This window comes from Crotalus tigris, unplaced genomic scaffold, assembly GCF_016545835.1.
Source record: "Crotalus tigris isolate CLP2741 ecotype Arizona unplaced genomic scaffold, ASM1654583v1 scf7180000019642.961951, whole genome shotgun sequence".
Lineage (NCBI taxonomy): Eukaryota > Metazoa > Chordata > Lepidosauria > Squamata > Viperidae > Crotalus > Crotalus tigris.
Genome location: NW_024097636.1, coordinates 314,058 through 330,510, shown reverse-complemented (window position 1 = coordinate 330,510; position 16,453 = coordinate 314,058). Strand labels below are relative to the sequence as shown.

General features: G+C 37.0%; 1 protein-coding gene across 3 annotated transcripts in view; it reads left to right on the top strand.

Annotated features, from left to right (window-relative positions):
- The window catches only part of CERT1 (ceramide transporter 1), a 64,653-nt gene that overhangs the window by 15,389 nt on the left and 32,811 nt on the right, over window positions 1–16,453 (top strand). For all 3 annotated transcript variants that reach the window (XM_039364008.1, XM_039364007.1, XM_039364009.1), the window contains exon 3: window positions 8,671–8,787. In XM_039364008.1, coding sequence (XP_039219942.1) covers window positions 8,671–8,787 — 117 coding nt within the window. The remainder of the gene's footprint in view (window positions 1–8,670; window positions 8,788–16,453) is intronic.

The following is a 16,453-nucleotide window of genomic DNA, read 5'->3' as shown; positions in this document are numbered from 1 at the left end:
TTAGAGGGCTATATTAAAAATGCAAGCAATGTACCAAGTTACAGATAAAGCCCCCTGGGAAGCCTTTGAAAAAAAGAATGCTTTTTAACCTACAAGTTCAAATTGAAAACTTTGATAAAAAGTTTGATGAAATAACAAAGGTTTTAAATCAACCTAAAGAGCATATCCAGACACAAGCAAGTATAGCCAAACCAAACACAGAACTGAATGGACTGGAATCTAAATTGCTGTTTTAAAGATTTAAAGGAGAAGAAACATAGTATGGAAACTGCAGGTTTGTTGGAGAAAGTTGAAGGGGATATGGATTCTACAGATTTGGGAGTAATAGAATCAATTAGTGATGAAGATTGATTGTGATTGGGGAATAGACTTGTTCTATCTGGAAAATTTGGGCTGGATTTTTCGGGGAAAATGGATCAACAAGGAAGGTTTATGATTTTGGAGAATAAAACATAATTGTTGGAAAGTTTTCAACAAATTTTATTATTAAGAATCAAATGAGGTTATTTAATCCCAGACGGATCATACATAATGATTGTGGTGATTTATGATATTTAAGAAGCCATTGTAGACAATCATAGATTAAATACAACAATAGATTGTTAATAGAGGGCTTTGAAACTTAACTTTGCTGTTGCTTCACCTGTTAATTACTTTGCCTTTATATATAGTAGATACATGACAGGTCAAATTGGTTGCAAATAGAGGAAGAAGTTTATAAATGTTGGGCCTGCATCATGGGGGGAGGACTAATAGTGTTCCAATATATTTATCAATGTTCAACTAGGGGGAATAATATGATCATGTATGTTTTTACCTTTGGTCTTTTTTAATGTACATTTTTTTCTTTTCTAATGTTTTGTCTATCTTTGTTTTGTTTTTGTAAAATTTCTTTTTCCCTTTTTTGGAGTTTGAATTTTACCCTGATTTTCAAAATAAAATAAAATAAATATTTTAAAAAGTGCTAGGAACTTTGATAAACAATGATTTAAAAGCTTAGAGAATATTACAAGGCAAAATTTAAATTAAATAGGAAACAAGACGAGATATTGTGGAGCACTGAAATTTTGTAGCTATCAAAAAGAGCCGAGGTGGCGCAGCAGTTAGAGTGTAGTACTGCAGGCCACTTTAGCTGACTGTGTTCAGTAAGTCAGCGGTTCAAATCTCACCGGCTCAAGGTTGACTCAGCCTTCCATCCTTCTGGGGTAGGTAAAATGAGGACCCAGATTGTTGGGGGCAATGTAAATATATATATACATTGCTTACTGGTGTACACCGCTTAGAGAGTGCTTGCACTTAAAGCGGTATATAAGTCTCATAAATAAATAAATAAATATACTGATGCTGTACAGTTCTTTTCTAGCTTCTTCAGCTAATGAGACTGAGTTGTGAACTGGTGCATTGTATCATTAGTCAAGTAGATATAAGAAATAAAGATTGTTCTAGGCAAGATGAAAGTATTATTTGTCAATAAATTGATGGACCTAGGAATGGAGAATAAATCTGTTTTTAAACAAGTTGCAATCTCCTTGGAAATCTTGGAAATCCCTGGTCTTCCTGTTAGATTCCAAAATAGCAATTTTATCCAGCTTTGGCTAATATATCAAAGAAACAGACCAGGCAATGCATATTAATGGATGAATATTATAATTGTTTTATAGGACTGTACTGGAAAAGAAAGTTGATTTTAAAAGTTTCTACAAAGCCACCAAGTATAACCAGTTTTAAAATGCCTTTCCATATTTATTTGTCATATTCACAGGCTTAGAGTTCATTCTGGAAATAATTTCAGTTGTCAGTTATTGCTTTGAAAGCCCAAACCAAAACTGTCTAATCTGGTGCCCTTTGTATGTTTTGGACTGCCTTCTCCATTCTGGCCATTAATTGTGATTACCAATGAGGTGTTGTCAATGCTGTATAGGGCATCCCTAGGCTACATTGACTAGTAAGCCACCACCTGACAGTGTGAAGATTTGCATTTTTGGAATGATTCAGAAGGAGGGTTGGCATTGGCACTCCCTAAGCTTTGGCACCCTAGACAAGTATTTACTCAGCCTTAACTTAAATCGGGCTCTGCTTGTTAAATCCTAAAGAAGTTTTCAGTATGATGTGTAAATAGAAACCTGGCTTTTGTTTGTGATTTCTTGCTTTGTTTGTGTATCCTACCTGCATATCTAACTAATCCACAGAAATATAAGGAAATAGCAGCTGCAAAAAAGAAACAGATGAAAACAAAACTTGTCCATACAAACCATGGTTTGTTTATTTATTTATTTATTTATTTATTTATTTATTTATGAGACTTATATACCGCTTTAAGTGCAAGCACTCTCTAAGCGGTGTACACCAGTAAGCAATGTGTATATATATTTACATTGCCCCCAACAATCTGGGTCCTCATTTTACCTACCCCGGAAGGATGGAAGGCTGAGTCAACCTTGAGCCGGTGAGATTTGAACCGCTGACCTGCTGAACACAGTCAGCTAAAGTGGCCTGCAGTACTGCACTCTAACTGCTGCGCCACCTGTTTGCAGGTCTCACCAAGTTTTTTTGGCTCATTCAACAAACCATTGTTAAAGCAAACAAAAGATTAGCATGGTGTATGATCACAGTAATTTGTAATTTTGCAGTTACATTTTAAAAAGTGGTCATTGCTCTGCATTATGTTGGAATAGGCAGCCATTCTTGTAACTGAGAAACAACTCAAAGCTCTTGTGAAATTACGTCATAACTGATGGAGTATCATACAGTACTGTGTAAAATCGACTCCTTAGAGACATGATACAGTTCTTATAATTTTGTTTTGTTTGTTTGCTATTTTACTGAACTGAGAGGGAAGGATAAAGGAAAGAATTATAAAGGGAACTTTTAAAATCTTTGTATAATTACCTTGAATATTAAATTGTACATCTCTTTACTGAAAAGGCAAAGATTTAGTTTCTTTGTAAGATGTATACATTCTGCAAACGTTAGCTATAGAGATTGCTTCCATGCTTTTGAAAGAAAAAGCATATTCAAAGTATCTAGAATTCTAAAATCATTAATTATAATTTGTTAATTAATAGTATTTCCTAAATGTACAGCTATCTCAATAAAGTGTTCTGCACATTAAAGCTATCTTTTATATAACAATTTTAACTTGAGAAAGTGGAGAAAGTGGTCGACAGCCTACATAACCTAAGTAGACAGTGGAACAATCAGCTATATATAGTTAAGAGTAACAGGTAAATCAGTTGACAGCTTATCTCATAAATGGCAGTCTAGCCCAGGTGGAGCAAAATCTGGGAAGAAGTGTTTTAAATCATTCAAAGAAACTTCATGTTAATAAATGAGAGTGAGAAACTCACAGATTTTCTGGAGGAATATTTAAACTAAACAACGAGGACAGTGAGTTAATTGATACAGAACATCCCTGTCCCCGGCAATCAAAAAATTATAGGGTTAGCAATGCATGTAACATAGATGTGTGTGTGGACAAGAATATCAACCTTGCTGTTGAGCAAAATCAAGATTTTAATAGCGAGTGCCACACAAAATGCATTAACCAAACAGGTAGTAAGAAAATAGGGGAACTCAGGCACCACACAGGTTATGTAGAAAGTAAACACAGGGTCAGTCATAAAGGACTCAAATGTCTATACACCAATGCACAGTAAACAGGGTGAACTAGAAATTCAGGTAAATGAGGGCAGATATGATATTGTTGTCATTACGGAAACATGATGGGATGAAACCCACAAATGGAAAACACAGCTACAGGGATTTAAATTATTTAAAAGAAACAGACCAAATAAAAGAGGAGGTGGAGTTGCTCTCTATATAAAAAATACCTACATCTCTACAGAAATAGAGCACAACAATGATGAAAACTATCTTGAATGCATTTGGGTCAATATAAAAGCGGAGGAAAGGACATTGCCATAGGTGTATACTATAGGCCACTCAACCAAACAGAGGAAATAGATGAACTTTTTGCTAGTCAACTAACTAAGGTATGTAGGAAGCACACCACAGCAGTAACGGGGACTTTAACTACCCTGACATCAACTGGGAGTCAAACTCTGCACCAAGTGGAAGATCAAACAGATTCCTGATAAACCTAGCAGACAACTTTGTCTCCCAAAAAGTAGAGAAGGGAACTAGGGGATTAGCCATATTGGATCTAATCACTAGCAGAGATGAAATGATAGAAGGTGTTGAAGCCACAGGAACCTTGGGGGGAAGTGATCATGCAATATTGGAATTCAACATTATGCAAGCACAAGCAATAGAACACAGTCAAACTAGAGTCTTGGACTTTAAGAGAGCTTGGGAAGGATTCCATGGATGAGAATCCTCAAGGGGAAAATAACTCAAGAAGCTTGGGAAATTTTGAAAAGTGAGATAATAAAAGCCTACTCTAGCACAATACCAACAAAGAAGAAAAATAACAGCTCTCAAAAGAAACCAGCATGGCTGGATAAATAATTCTCTGATAAATTGAAAGATAAAAAGGACAAATATAAAAAGTGGAAAAAGGGGCACATAACTAAAGCAGAATATCAGCAAATAGTCCAAGCCTACAAAGATGAAGTGAGGAAAGCTAAAGCTCAAAATGACCTAAGGCTTGCGATCAAAGTCAAAAATAACAAAAAAGGCTTCTTTCAACATGTAAAAAACAAGAAAAAATTTAAGGAAATGATTGGTCCATTAGTGGGGGAAAGTGGCAAGAAGGTGACAAGCAACAAGGAGAAAGCAGAACTATTTAACTCATTTTTTGCATCTGTCTTTACAGTAGTGGCCAAAATTGTGGAAACCTTTGGGGAAAAGTGTATTTTTGAGGTTTGATGGCTAACAACAACACTTTTTTTGAGTAGTACCATAAAATTATATATCAGTGGAAAGATAATTTAATCAAGAATGTAATGCAACATAGTTTGTTCAATTATCTGTACTGTATTCTATGAAACATTATAGCCAAATAACCAGAAAAAGGAAGCGTAACTTGCTTAGGTTGATGTCAGGTAGCTTTCCCTCATTTGATTGTAGCCAATGAGCATGAGTGTTTAGAGACCCAATCAGGTGTCATCTTGTTTTGGCAATGAGCCAATCAGATCACAATAGGATTCAGTATTGATGTCATGTATTGAAGCTGAGAGGAGGACATTTTTCAGTGTGTTGTGTGATCGCTATTAAGTTGGTTGGGGTTTTTTCTTCTTTCATTTAGTGAGCTTGTAAAATGTAATAAAATTAAAGTAATGGTGCAAAGAGTTGACTGTTTGCCCAGAAAGTGATGTAAAATAGTATTATTAAGTGAACAAGGCTACAGTTATAAAGAAATTAGAAGAAAAATTGGTGGAAACTTAACCAAAGGTGGCATTTCTACTGTATACTTTTCCCAAAAGGTTTCCACAATTTTGGCCACTACTGTACACAAAGGGAAAAAACAGTCCAACCTATCAAAAACAGTACCATAAAAAATAGATTAGAAACACAAGTTAAGATAGGCAAGAAAATGGTAAGTGAACACCTGTCCAGCCTAGACGAGTTCAAATCACCAGGACCAAATGGATTGCACCCCATGGTTCTCAAGGAACTGGCAGATGTGATCTCAGAACCACTGAACTATATTTTTCAAAGATCCTGGAGCACAGGGAATTAACCAGAGGATTGGAAAAGAGCTGATGTAGTTCCCATCTTCAAAAAAGGGAAAAAAAATAGATCTATGAAACTACAGACCTATCAGCCTGACCTCAATACCTGGGAAAATTCTGGAAAAGATAATCAAACAACAAATCAGCAAACACTTACAGGCAAACAAAGTCATTACTAAAAGCCGACATGGGTTTGTCAAAAACAGATCATGCTAGACAAATCTTATTGCATTCTTTGTCCAAGCGACAAAAATAGTGGACCAGAGAAATGCTGTGGATATAATTTACTTGGACTTCAGTAAGACATTTGATAAAGTAGATCACAACCTACTACTTGATAAGATAGAAAAATGTGGGTCAGACAGCATTACCCCCAGATGGATTCATAGCTCGCTGACCAGTCTTATTCAGCGTGTGGTCCTCAATGGAACTGCATCTACATGGTGGGAAGAGTGTAGTGGGATGCCCCAGGGCTCTGTTCTAGGCTCAGTGGTCTTCAACATCTTCATCAAAGATTTGGACGAGGAGATAGATGGGAAACTCATCAGATTTGCAGATGTCACCAAGCTGGCAGGAATAGCCAACACTCCAGAAGATAGGCTTAAGATACAGGAGGATCTGGACAGACTTGAACACTGGGCGCTATCTAACAAAATGAAATTCAGTGGTGAAAAAAGTAAGGTTCTACATTTAGGCAAGAAAAACCAAATGTACAGGTACAGTATAGGTGGTATCTTGCTCAATAGTAGCAACTGTGATCTCGAAGTCCTAGTGGACAATCACTTAGATATGAGCGAGTAGTGTACTGCAGCTGCCAAAAAAGCCAACACAGTGTTAGGCTACATTAACAGAGGGATAGAATCAAGATCACGTGAAGTATTAATACCACTTTACAATGCCTTGGTAAGGCCACACTTGGAATAATGCATCCAGTTTTGGTAACCACGATGTAAAAAAGATGTTGAGACTGTAGAAAGAGTAGAGAGAAGAGTAACAAAGATGATTAGAGGATTGGAGGCTAAAACATATAAGGAACGGTTGCTGGAATTGAGTATGTGTAGTTTAATGAAGAGAAAGACGAGGGGGGACATGATAGCAGTGTTCCAATATCTCAGGGGCTGCCACAAAGAAGAGGGAGTCAAGCTATTCTCCAAATAGCCTGAAGGCAGGACAAGAAACAACAGATGGAAACTAATCAAGGAGAAAAGCAGTGGAACAACCTGCCTCCAGAAGCAGTGAATGCTCCAACACTGGAAGTTTTTAAGAAGAGACTGGACAGCCAATTGTCTAAAATGGTGTAGGGTTTCCTTCCTGAGTAGGGGGTTGGATTAGATGACCTCCAAGGTCCCTTCCAACTATATTATTATTGTTATTATTATTATTATTGTTATTAAATTTGTCTTAAAATTTCCAAGATTTAGGAAGATTTACCTCGGATGTGACAGGAAAAGTGGGGGGTGGGGTGGCAGCTATAAGCAAGTGCACAGAGATGGCTCAAGACAACAAAATCAGTAAGCAGGGCACATTTAGAGAAATAATGAATATTTTGATTTCAGCACAATATAGATCTACAAATCAAGAACCTAGTGTAAATTTCTGGCTTTTAGTTATTTCTGTACAGTTCCAATTTTGCCCCCTCATTGGGACTCTTCAGTTGTTATTGTATGGAGTTCAAACCCTCTACTAGGAATTGAAAGTGGTGCTCAGCATTTACAGGAAGGATATTTAAAAGTGCTATCAGAATGGTATATATACAGAAGATATAAAAAGTCTATATACCCCTGTTAAAAGTTTTAAGAAGTAAAATAGATAAATCACTTCAAAAAATTTTCTACCTTTAATGTAACATGTAAGCTGTATGACTCAATTGAAAAGCAAAGGGGAAAAAATAAAAAACTTATAATAACATGATTGCATAAATGTGCACACCCTTAAACTAATGCTTTGTTGAAGTGCCTTTTGAAGCCATTCCAAAACTTTGATCTTCTATTCATGAACCCATTCTTTTGTTGATTTGCTTTGGGTCATTGTGATGTTGAAATTCCTCTTCATCTTCAATATTTTAACAGAGACCTGAAGTTTTTGTGCCAAAATTTACTGATATTTGAAACTGTTCATAATACCTCCATCCTGGCTAATGCCCCAGTTCCTGTTGAAGAAAAGCAGCCCCAAAGCATAATGCTGCCGCCACCACACTTTTTCTATGGGTATAGTATACTTTTGATGGTGTGCAATGTTGTTTTTGCGCCAAACATACTTTTTGGAATTTGGCCAAAATGTTCAGTCTTGACTTCATCAAACCATAACACATTTTCCTACATGCCCTTGTCACCCTTGATGTAGGGTTTGGAAAACGTTGCTGGATTTTGATATTTTTCTTTGTATAAAAAGCTTCCATCTTGCCACCCAACTCCAGAGCCGAGACATAAGAATATGGGACACTGTTATCACATGTAGTACACAACCAGTACTCGGCAGTAATTTCTGTAGCTCCTTTAATGGACAGCCATTTGTCTGAAACGGTATATGGCATGCTTCATAGTCCAACCTGAAAGTTCTTGTGTGCAAATTATTTTACAGATCTTTGTTCTGTTTACAACATTCATTTTTCTTTCCTAATTTTAAAAAGTCATTTTTCTCAATCTTTTTGGTTAGATCAAGTTTATACAGCATAAGTCTACAGGTTGCTTGTGGCTTCTCAGTATTTTTTAAAAATGCAATAACTCTGCTGCTGCCAAGTAATGCCAGCATTACCCCAAAAGATTTGCTGCTGAGTGTCTCCAGTGCATAGGCTCATCAGCACTGCCAGCTCTAACACTGCCCCAGAACTATATCTACCAAACAATTGATGGGAAGGCCAGTTATTTTTAATTTGTTAATAGCCCTATCCCCCTATACAGATTTTGGTAGGCCTGGGTTAAATCATGATGGGGACTAATTAATATGTTGATAAATAAAATGTTTTTTTTTATTTAAAAGGTTCATGATTCATCCACTAATTCTAGTGCTCCTAATTATCTTTTTTTTTATCCAACAGCCTCATGAATTTGATGAATGCAGATTTGATATTAGTGTAAACGATAGTGTTTGGTATCTACGTGCTCAGGATCCAGATCATAGGCAGCAATGGATAGATGCAATTGAACAGCACAAGGTATGAATTGTTATTCTTTCCAATTAATATGTTGTGTGAATTAACTATCCCCTGGCTAACACCCTCTATATTTGCTGAATTTGTAACTTCCAGAATCATAACCCATGTGGCCAGTTCTGAGAATTGTAATTCCAATGGGTGTAGAAGTTAATAAAATTAGAGGAGGCTGCTCCAAATTTTTGCCTAACAACTTGAGTAATTCGGTATGAATAAAAACTAATGTTCTAAACTTCAACCACCAGAAATATCATAACATAAGGTTTTGAAATGAATAATACATATATATTAAGTTGGTATACAGGTAGTCCTTTACTTACAACCACTATTTGGACTATTTGTTGATGAAGCAGTCAATAAGCAAGACACTCACATGACTGCTTTACTCAATAAATGCAATCCCAGCACTTATTAAGCAGACAGAGCAAAATAGCTGCCTACCAAAGAGTTTCAACCCTGCACAGAGCAGAAATCCTCCTGGCAGATAGCTCAAAATGCTCCTGCACCCACCAAAAGATTTCTGTTCCCCTCTGTGTACAGATGGGTAATCCTTTGGTTGGTTGCAGGAAAATACTTTGTGGAGCTGCAGGAACATCTCCAGCAGCCTACTAAAGGGTTTCCCTCTCTTCCATGCATGGAGTGGAAATGGTTCAGTGGGCTGCAGGAACAATCCTGAAGATTTCAGTTCATTCCTGCAGTCCACTAAAGGATTTCAGCTCCCTTTCGCTTGCAACCTTCCTTGCCAGCTTCCTTATTGGCTTTCTGAAGAATCTGGCAGAGAAGATTGCAAATGGCAATCACTTGATTGTGGGGCACTTGCCAATTGGTCGTAAATGTGAGCTGGTTACCAAGCACCAAAAAAGTGTGTGTGTGAGAGAGAGAGAGAGAGAGAGACAGAGAGAGAGAGAGAGAGAGAGAGAGATTTTACAGTGGCCAGAAGAATACTGTTAAGCAGTTTTTTCAAGGCCATGGTAACTGAACATTCGTTAAATGACTGTTCAGAACTACCTGTCTTAACATTTTGCCATTGAGAGACATTGAAGAAATGTTAATGGAATAATGGGAAGCTGTAAGGAATTACAGTGTGGTAATATGGAAAACACATAAGAACTATTATCTCCAGCAAGTGGAGTTTAAATTTTTGTCTGCACTGATTATAAAGTTCAAAAGTATGTTGGTATAGGCAGTGATATTTGGATACAATACAAGAGTTTTTCCCTCCAGTATGATGACTAAGGGTAAAAAAAATGTTTATAATTAGCTTTAAGATTAACTATTTTAATCTTTTGATTTGGGTTTGAATACTGTTTTGTACTAGTATGATGGTGTGAATAACCAGGAGCAAATTTTCCAAATGCTTTTACAGATAGACAAACCTCCTTTTCCATTTGTTTTTCTTTTTCTAGCGGAAAAAACCCTATATTGCTTTTATTTGCGATCTTATAGGATGCCTCAGCATTACTCAAATCTTTGTAAAATAATATGCAAGAGAATACAAATAATCTTAAAATGAATAAAACTAAAGCCAGCAAAATCAATAATGTTCAAATAAATATTTAATAAGAGATATTTTAGCCAGTTATAAAATTAGAAGATACATATTCTGTGAAATATCATTCCATAGATTAAGTGCTCCTAATTTTTGGAAATGACATAATTCAGATGGTCCTTGACTTATGACTGTTTAATGATGTTTCAAAGTTACAACAGCCTTGGAAAAACTGATTTATGACATTTACTTGGACTTTGAACCATTGCATCAATCCTGTGGTTGGATGATCAGAATTTTAGCACTTGACAATCTTTTGTTTACTAGAGATTTCAGCTTCCTGTGCTCGCATGGTTATAGTTTGCTACATTTTTTTGCTGATTCCTGGCAAAAAAGACTTGCTAGATTTGCTTAAACACTGTGTGATTTGCTTAAAGTCTATGAGATTTGCTTAAAATCACCATAGAAATTGTCATACAATTGGATGTGACATATACAGCTGCAACGAGTTACGACAGAAATTCCAGTCATAAGTCAAGGATTGATGTGAAAAATAAATTGTCAAGAAGTGTGAGTTTTAATTAGAATTTTTGTCAAGCCCCTTTTTTCAGAGATAATCTGATTGATACACAGTCATGTGCATACATGCTTCTTAGGTCTCATGGTTGCAGCAAGGGTTAAAAAGTGCTGGATCTATGAAAGTGATATATTCAAAATGTTCTACAAGAAGGAATGTGATTAATGTCCCTAGAATATATAGGATCTAGACCACTTTGTGTTTTAAAGACAAAACAAGCACTTTTGAAATAAGCCTAGAGGCAAATAGGCATTTAGTGCAGATGAGTAAAATGTGTCTTGATCTTTGCATCTTAAGTCGTAAGGGACCAGCATCTCAAGATACCATGGTTATTTCTGAAAGATGCTTGAATATGTAATGTAGCAATTTTTGAAGGGAGATTGATTTTCGGTGCACATACTTGATTAGCCCAAGTCGCAGATTCATATTTTTAAGTAAATGTATGCAGGAACTGTAAATATAGAGTTTTTTTTTGTTAAGCTACTTGTGCTAGTAAGTTACAACTTTGGTATATTAGTGTCAATTTTTCCAGATATTTATGAATGCATGTCCTTCCTATAACCATCACCCCCGAAAAAATCCAAGGACAATTTACAAAATATATAATTATTTACGTTGAAGCATTAGAGTTCAAGCTCATAGTCATACCAAAATGAGCTACTAACAACTATCTGTGAAATTAAAACAAAATTTAACTCAGCCTGTGATTTTAAGTCAACAATCCAAATAAAGTCCTTTAAAGAAGACAGGTGAAGCTAAAGTTTATCTTTAATCATTCTCAATGTCAATATTTTTCAACATTTCTTGGGAGAAATATGGAAGTGGTTTGCCATTGTCTTCCCAGTATTGTCTATAGCTCAGATACTTCCAAGTATTAATTCTGCTTGACCTATTTTGTATCTGCCAAGGTCAGCTAAATGCTGCTATATTTTATGACATAAACTTTTACTCCATACTTAAAAGCCTATAATGCTTCCTCAATAAGCCAAGTTTCACTTTGGAGACCACATTTGAAAAAGTTTCTATGCCTTATGGCTTTCACCAAGGTGCACAAAATAAATACTCAGAAAGAGTTTTTCTCTTTCTATTTCTGTCTCTATACCAGGGCAGGCTAATATTGATGGATAGGGCCTTTGCATAAAGCTGCCCAAAATATTAAGGCTTAATATCAGGCTGGCAAATGATATAATGCCAGCCACAGTTTAGAATATTTGGAATTTTTTGAATCATAATTAAAGACTTCATAAAGAATGCATTAGAGTAGCCTAGATCAGAGATCTCCAACCTTTCTCAGTTGACGGACCAGAGGGAAAGGGAGGGGGAAGCTTTTTACGCACACACACAAACGGGGCCGCGAGCACGTACGATGCAAACGGCAGTGCAAGCGCCCATGTGACACTCGCTAGCACTACCCTGTTTTTGCCATGTGGCACCCTGTTTTTGCCACATGGCACCTTGTTTTTGTAGCAGTGGCAGCGCTAGCGCAAGTGGGGGTGAGTGCGCACACATGTGTGTGCACACTGGTCAACCTGTACTGTGGTTCAGTGGCCAGCAGGCCATGGCCCGGTAGTGGGCCACGGTCCACAAGTTGGGGACTCTGGCCTAGATAGCAAGGTTCATTTTATTCAGCTAAAGTCTTGCTAAATTAGCCTAAGTTGGTGTTATCTGAGGTTTATCTGTTATTATAAAGTGAAGTGAATCTGGCTTCGAAGCCATTGTTTAAGGTCATCTGTAAAATATCTTCCTAAAAGAGGATTGTCTTCTTTTTTAAAGATACCCTTTTCTGTTTTACTTTTCTTCTCAGAAAATTGAAATAAATTATGAAGTGCTTTACTTCAGTTGTAAATATTCATATAATTACATTGGACACTTTTTATGGAAAATCATTGTTTCCTATGCTAGTAATTTAATATACTACATCTTACATAATGTTTTATTTTCTTGGAATAACAAAATTATTTCAGATTTATAAAGGAACCTTTAAAAATTATATCATTTTTTCCAAAGTTTTTTTTCCTTTTCTGAGAAAAAAAAGAGAGCAATGATACCTGAGCATTTTAATTTCAGCACAGATAGTGTCTCAAGTCCTCTAAAGCCAGCACACTGCTGGCTCATATTTAACTAGGACAGTGATGGCGAACCTATGGCACGGGTGCCAGAGGCGGCACTCAGGTCCCTCTCTGTGGACATGCGTTCTGTCGCCCCAGTCCTAGGCCTTCAGCTGGGTTTTATAAAACCTTTTTGCTTTAGGCCTCTGCTGCCGTGTGTAAAAAAAATAAAATAAAAGCTTCAATCAGTCAATTTCAACTTCTTGTGGAAAAAAAAATCTTGCAAAGTTGAAATTGATTGATTGAACTTTTTAGTCCCATCTAGTCTGCCATTACCACCGCAACCACGTCCACCCAATGGGCTTGTCCAGCCAATGGGCCACACCCAGACAATGGGCCACACCCAGCCAGCACCCGACGATGCATAAGTGGTTTTGAGTTGCAGTTTGGGCACTCGGTCTCTAAAAGGTTCACCATCACTGCACTAGGACTCCTAGATCCCTCTCATAGTTACTACTATTGAGCAAGGTACCACCATACTGTACCTGTACATTTGGTTTTTCTTGCCTAAATGTAGAACCTTATTTTTTTCACCATTGAATTTCATTTTGTTAGATAGTGCCCAGTGTTCAAGTCTGTCCAGATCTTCCTCTATCTTAAGCCTATCTTCTGGAGTATTGGCTATTCCTGCCAATTTGGTGTCATCTGCAAATTTGATATCCCCTTGTCCAAATCGTTGATGAAGATATTGAAGAGCACTGGGCCTAGAATAGAGCCCTGGGGCATCCCACTACACAGTTCCCTCCATGTAGATGCCATTCCATTGAGGACCACATGCTGAGTATGGCTGGTCAGCCAGCTACGAATCCATCTGGTGGTGTCTAAGCCACATTTTTCTATCTTATCAAGTAGGAGGTTGTTATCTACTTTATCAAATGCCTTACTAAAGTCCAAGTAAATTATATCCACAGCATTCCTCTGGTCTACTAATTCTGTCACTTGGTCAAAGAATGCAATAAGATTTGTCCGACATGATCTGTTTTTGACAAACCCACGTTGGCTTTTAGTACCCAGGTATTGAGTTCAGGCTGATAGGTCTGTAATTTCCTGGATCCATTTTTTCCCCTTTTTTGAAGATGGAAGCTACATCAGCTCTTTTCCAGTCCTCAGGTAGTTCCCCAGTGCTCTAGGATCTTTGAAAGATATAGTTCAGTGGTTCTGAGATCACATCCTGAGCAAGGAGCCCATAAAATGCATTAGGATTGGCTTATCACATTATAAAGGAAGATAGGTGAGAGTGCTGTCTCCCAAAAGATAATTTGGACCACAATCCCATGTTGTCCAGCCCCTTTGCTGTGTTTAGTGTAGGGAGGGTATATAGGCCCATTATATCACTTCATGTCTTGTGTTTGATTTGTGCTGAACAAGGCTGCTTTGTAAGAAGCTTGATAGCATAGGAAAACATGAGCTGAATTGTCTTTTTTCCCCTGAGATTCTGATCATTGTGACTTACATGAATCAAGCCAAATGTTAATGTGACAGTATTCTTTGAATACAAAGAAGCAACAAGCCTAGAGGCATATCCTATGCCCACTTTAACTGCCCCCTTGTTTGGCTATTTCCAGCACGGATATTATTTGTTGGAGGGGGGATGCTATGAAGTGAGAGAGCGTAGTCCACTGAAATGACTGCTTGATGGCTTTCTTGTTTTTCTTTTTAGGACATTAGGTAATGTTAGCATTAACCTATAACTAAGGCTAGCCCTGAAGGGTGCAGGCAAGACTTTTGTGTAACTTTATGATAATAGACACTTCTGGTGAGATGGATAACTTAATACTGTTTATTAATAAAAAAGTGGCCACTTTATTGTCAGTGACCTAATATTTTTGTTTTCCTTGTGTGCTCTCACCCATGAAATTTAGGGAGTGCAGCCCCAGACTGTGCAGAGGATACCAGGTTAGGGGCAGACTGTGCTCTGCTTCTGTGTCTTCCTACATATAAGGCTATTAAGCATTGTTTAGATTTTGTATTGCTGATCTCTTGATGGAGTTAGGGTTTGTCCAGAGCCTTCATGGTGATATTAATCTGTAATTCTATTCTGTTTTTAAAGGTAAAATCTTAGCCTGTCTGGGTTACAGCTTGTATAATTTTATTTTTAAAAAACCTGAAACAGTGCAGGATTTGCTGCTGAAGTCAGAACATTTGTAAACCACCGATCATTTAAATTAGGAAGTCTTGAAAACATTTAAATGTAGACTTACTGGAATGTAATGGAGGCAGGATAAAGGTTACTGCTGGGCTTTGACCAATAGTAACCTCTAGGAATTGCTTCATATTCTTTTTATTGGCGCCATCTAGTGGCTATTATTGGTAGAGGACCTTGTAAATTTTATTTTTTCCTAAAGATTGCTAATTGTGTTTGGATGTGGTTCTGTGTCATAAATAGAATAAGTAGAATTTTATTGATTGTGACATAAATGCTAAAAACAATTCACTTATATGAATATGACCTGGATAAAGCTAGCTGATCAGCAAATTTTTTTGTCCCTTTCTTATGGCTTTTCACTATCTTGCATGATGAGCAGTACTTGAACACTTGCAATACTTCTGTAAAATTTCATTTGGTTTAATAAAAGCATTATCTCTGTATTCCGCTTTATTTTCTCTTTCTCTCATGGCCAACCCAGCTACTATTGCTTTTTCTAGGAGTTAAAGAGAATCAAATAGGAAAAGAAGTACCAATAAAGACATATTTGTTAATGCACAGTATTGGGACAAACATTTTTATATTTTGCATTTAAAGTTATCAGTAATCTTTGTAAAATTATTGTGAGGTAAAATCAAGAAGAAGCAATTGGTTGGAAATGGCTGCTGTACTTTGGAAGAACAGCGAGTATAAGAAAAGTTTGAAAATGACGGGTAATAAAAAGATGATGGAAAAGCAAAATGAGTAATGGTATTGTTAGAAATAAAGTCTTCATCCTGGTTCATCCAAGCCGGGAATAAATAAGCAAACATGGTGACTGCTTTGGGAAGAAGGTTACAGTTTATTGCAGAAAGATGGTCTTCAGGAAAGTGCAGAGGAGAGAAGAAGAGAGCGAAGGGCAGAGAGCACAGAGAGAGATTGAGCACATGGGCAGTAGGTTTTATACCCCCCCTAGCCTTTTGTTTGGAATAGTTTCCTGTTCCTGTGGCATGAACCTTGAGACTGTTTCTGAGTGTTTGTCTAGGCCTTGATATCTGTGGTTTAATTCTGTTATCATATCCTGCTTCCCAGGTGATGGGGCTGACTCCTAGAGTTTGGGTGGGGTATGCAGATCTTCTCTTTTGTCTTCTTGATTGCTCTAGCTCCAACTTTCTGATGGTTTTACATTTGCATTTGTATAGGGCTAAAGTCTTGCTTGGGGCAGAGAGATAGATTTGGGGCCAAGTTTGGTTTTAAAAAGTCCTTGAGGAAAAATATATTTTTCTGCCCTTTTTAATATTTCCTTCTGGGCTAACTTTCATCAGTATGTTCAAATGTAATAAAGACCTGGGTGGATGAGAAAGGAAGAA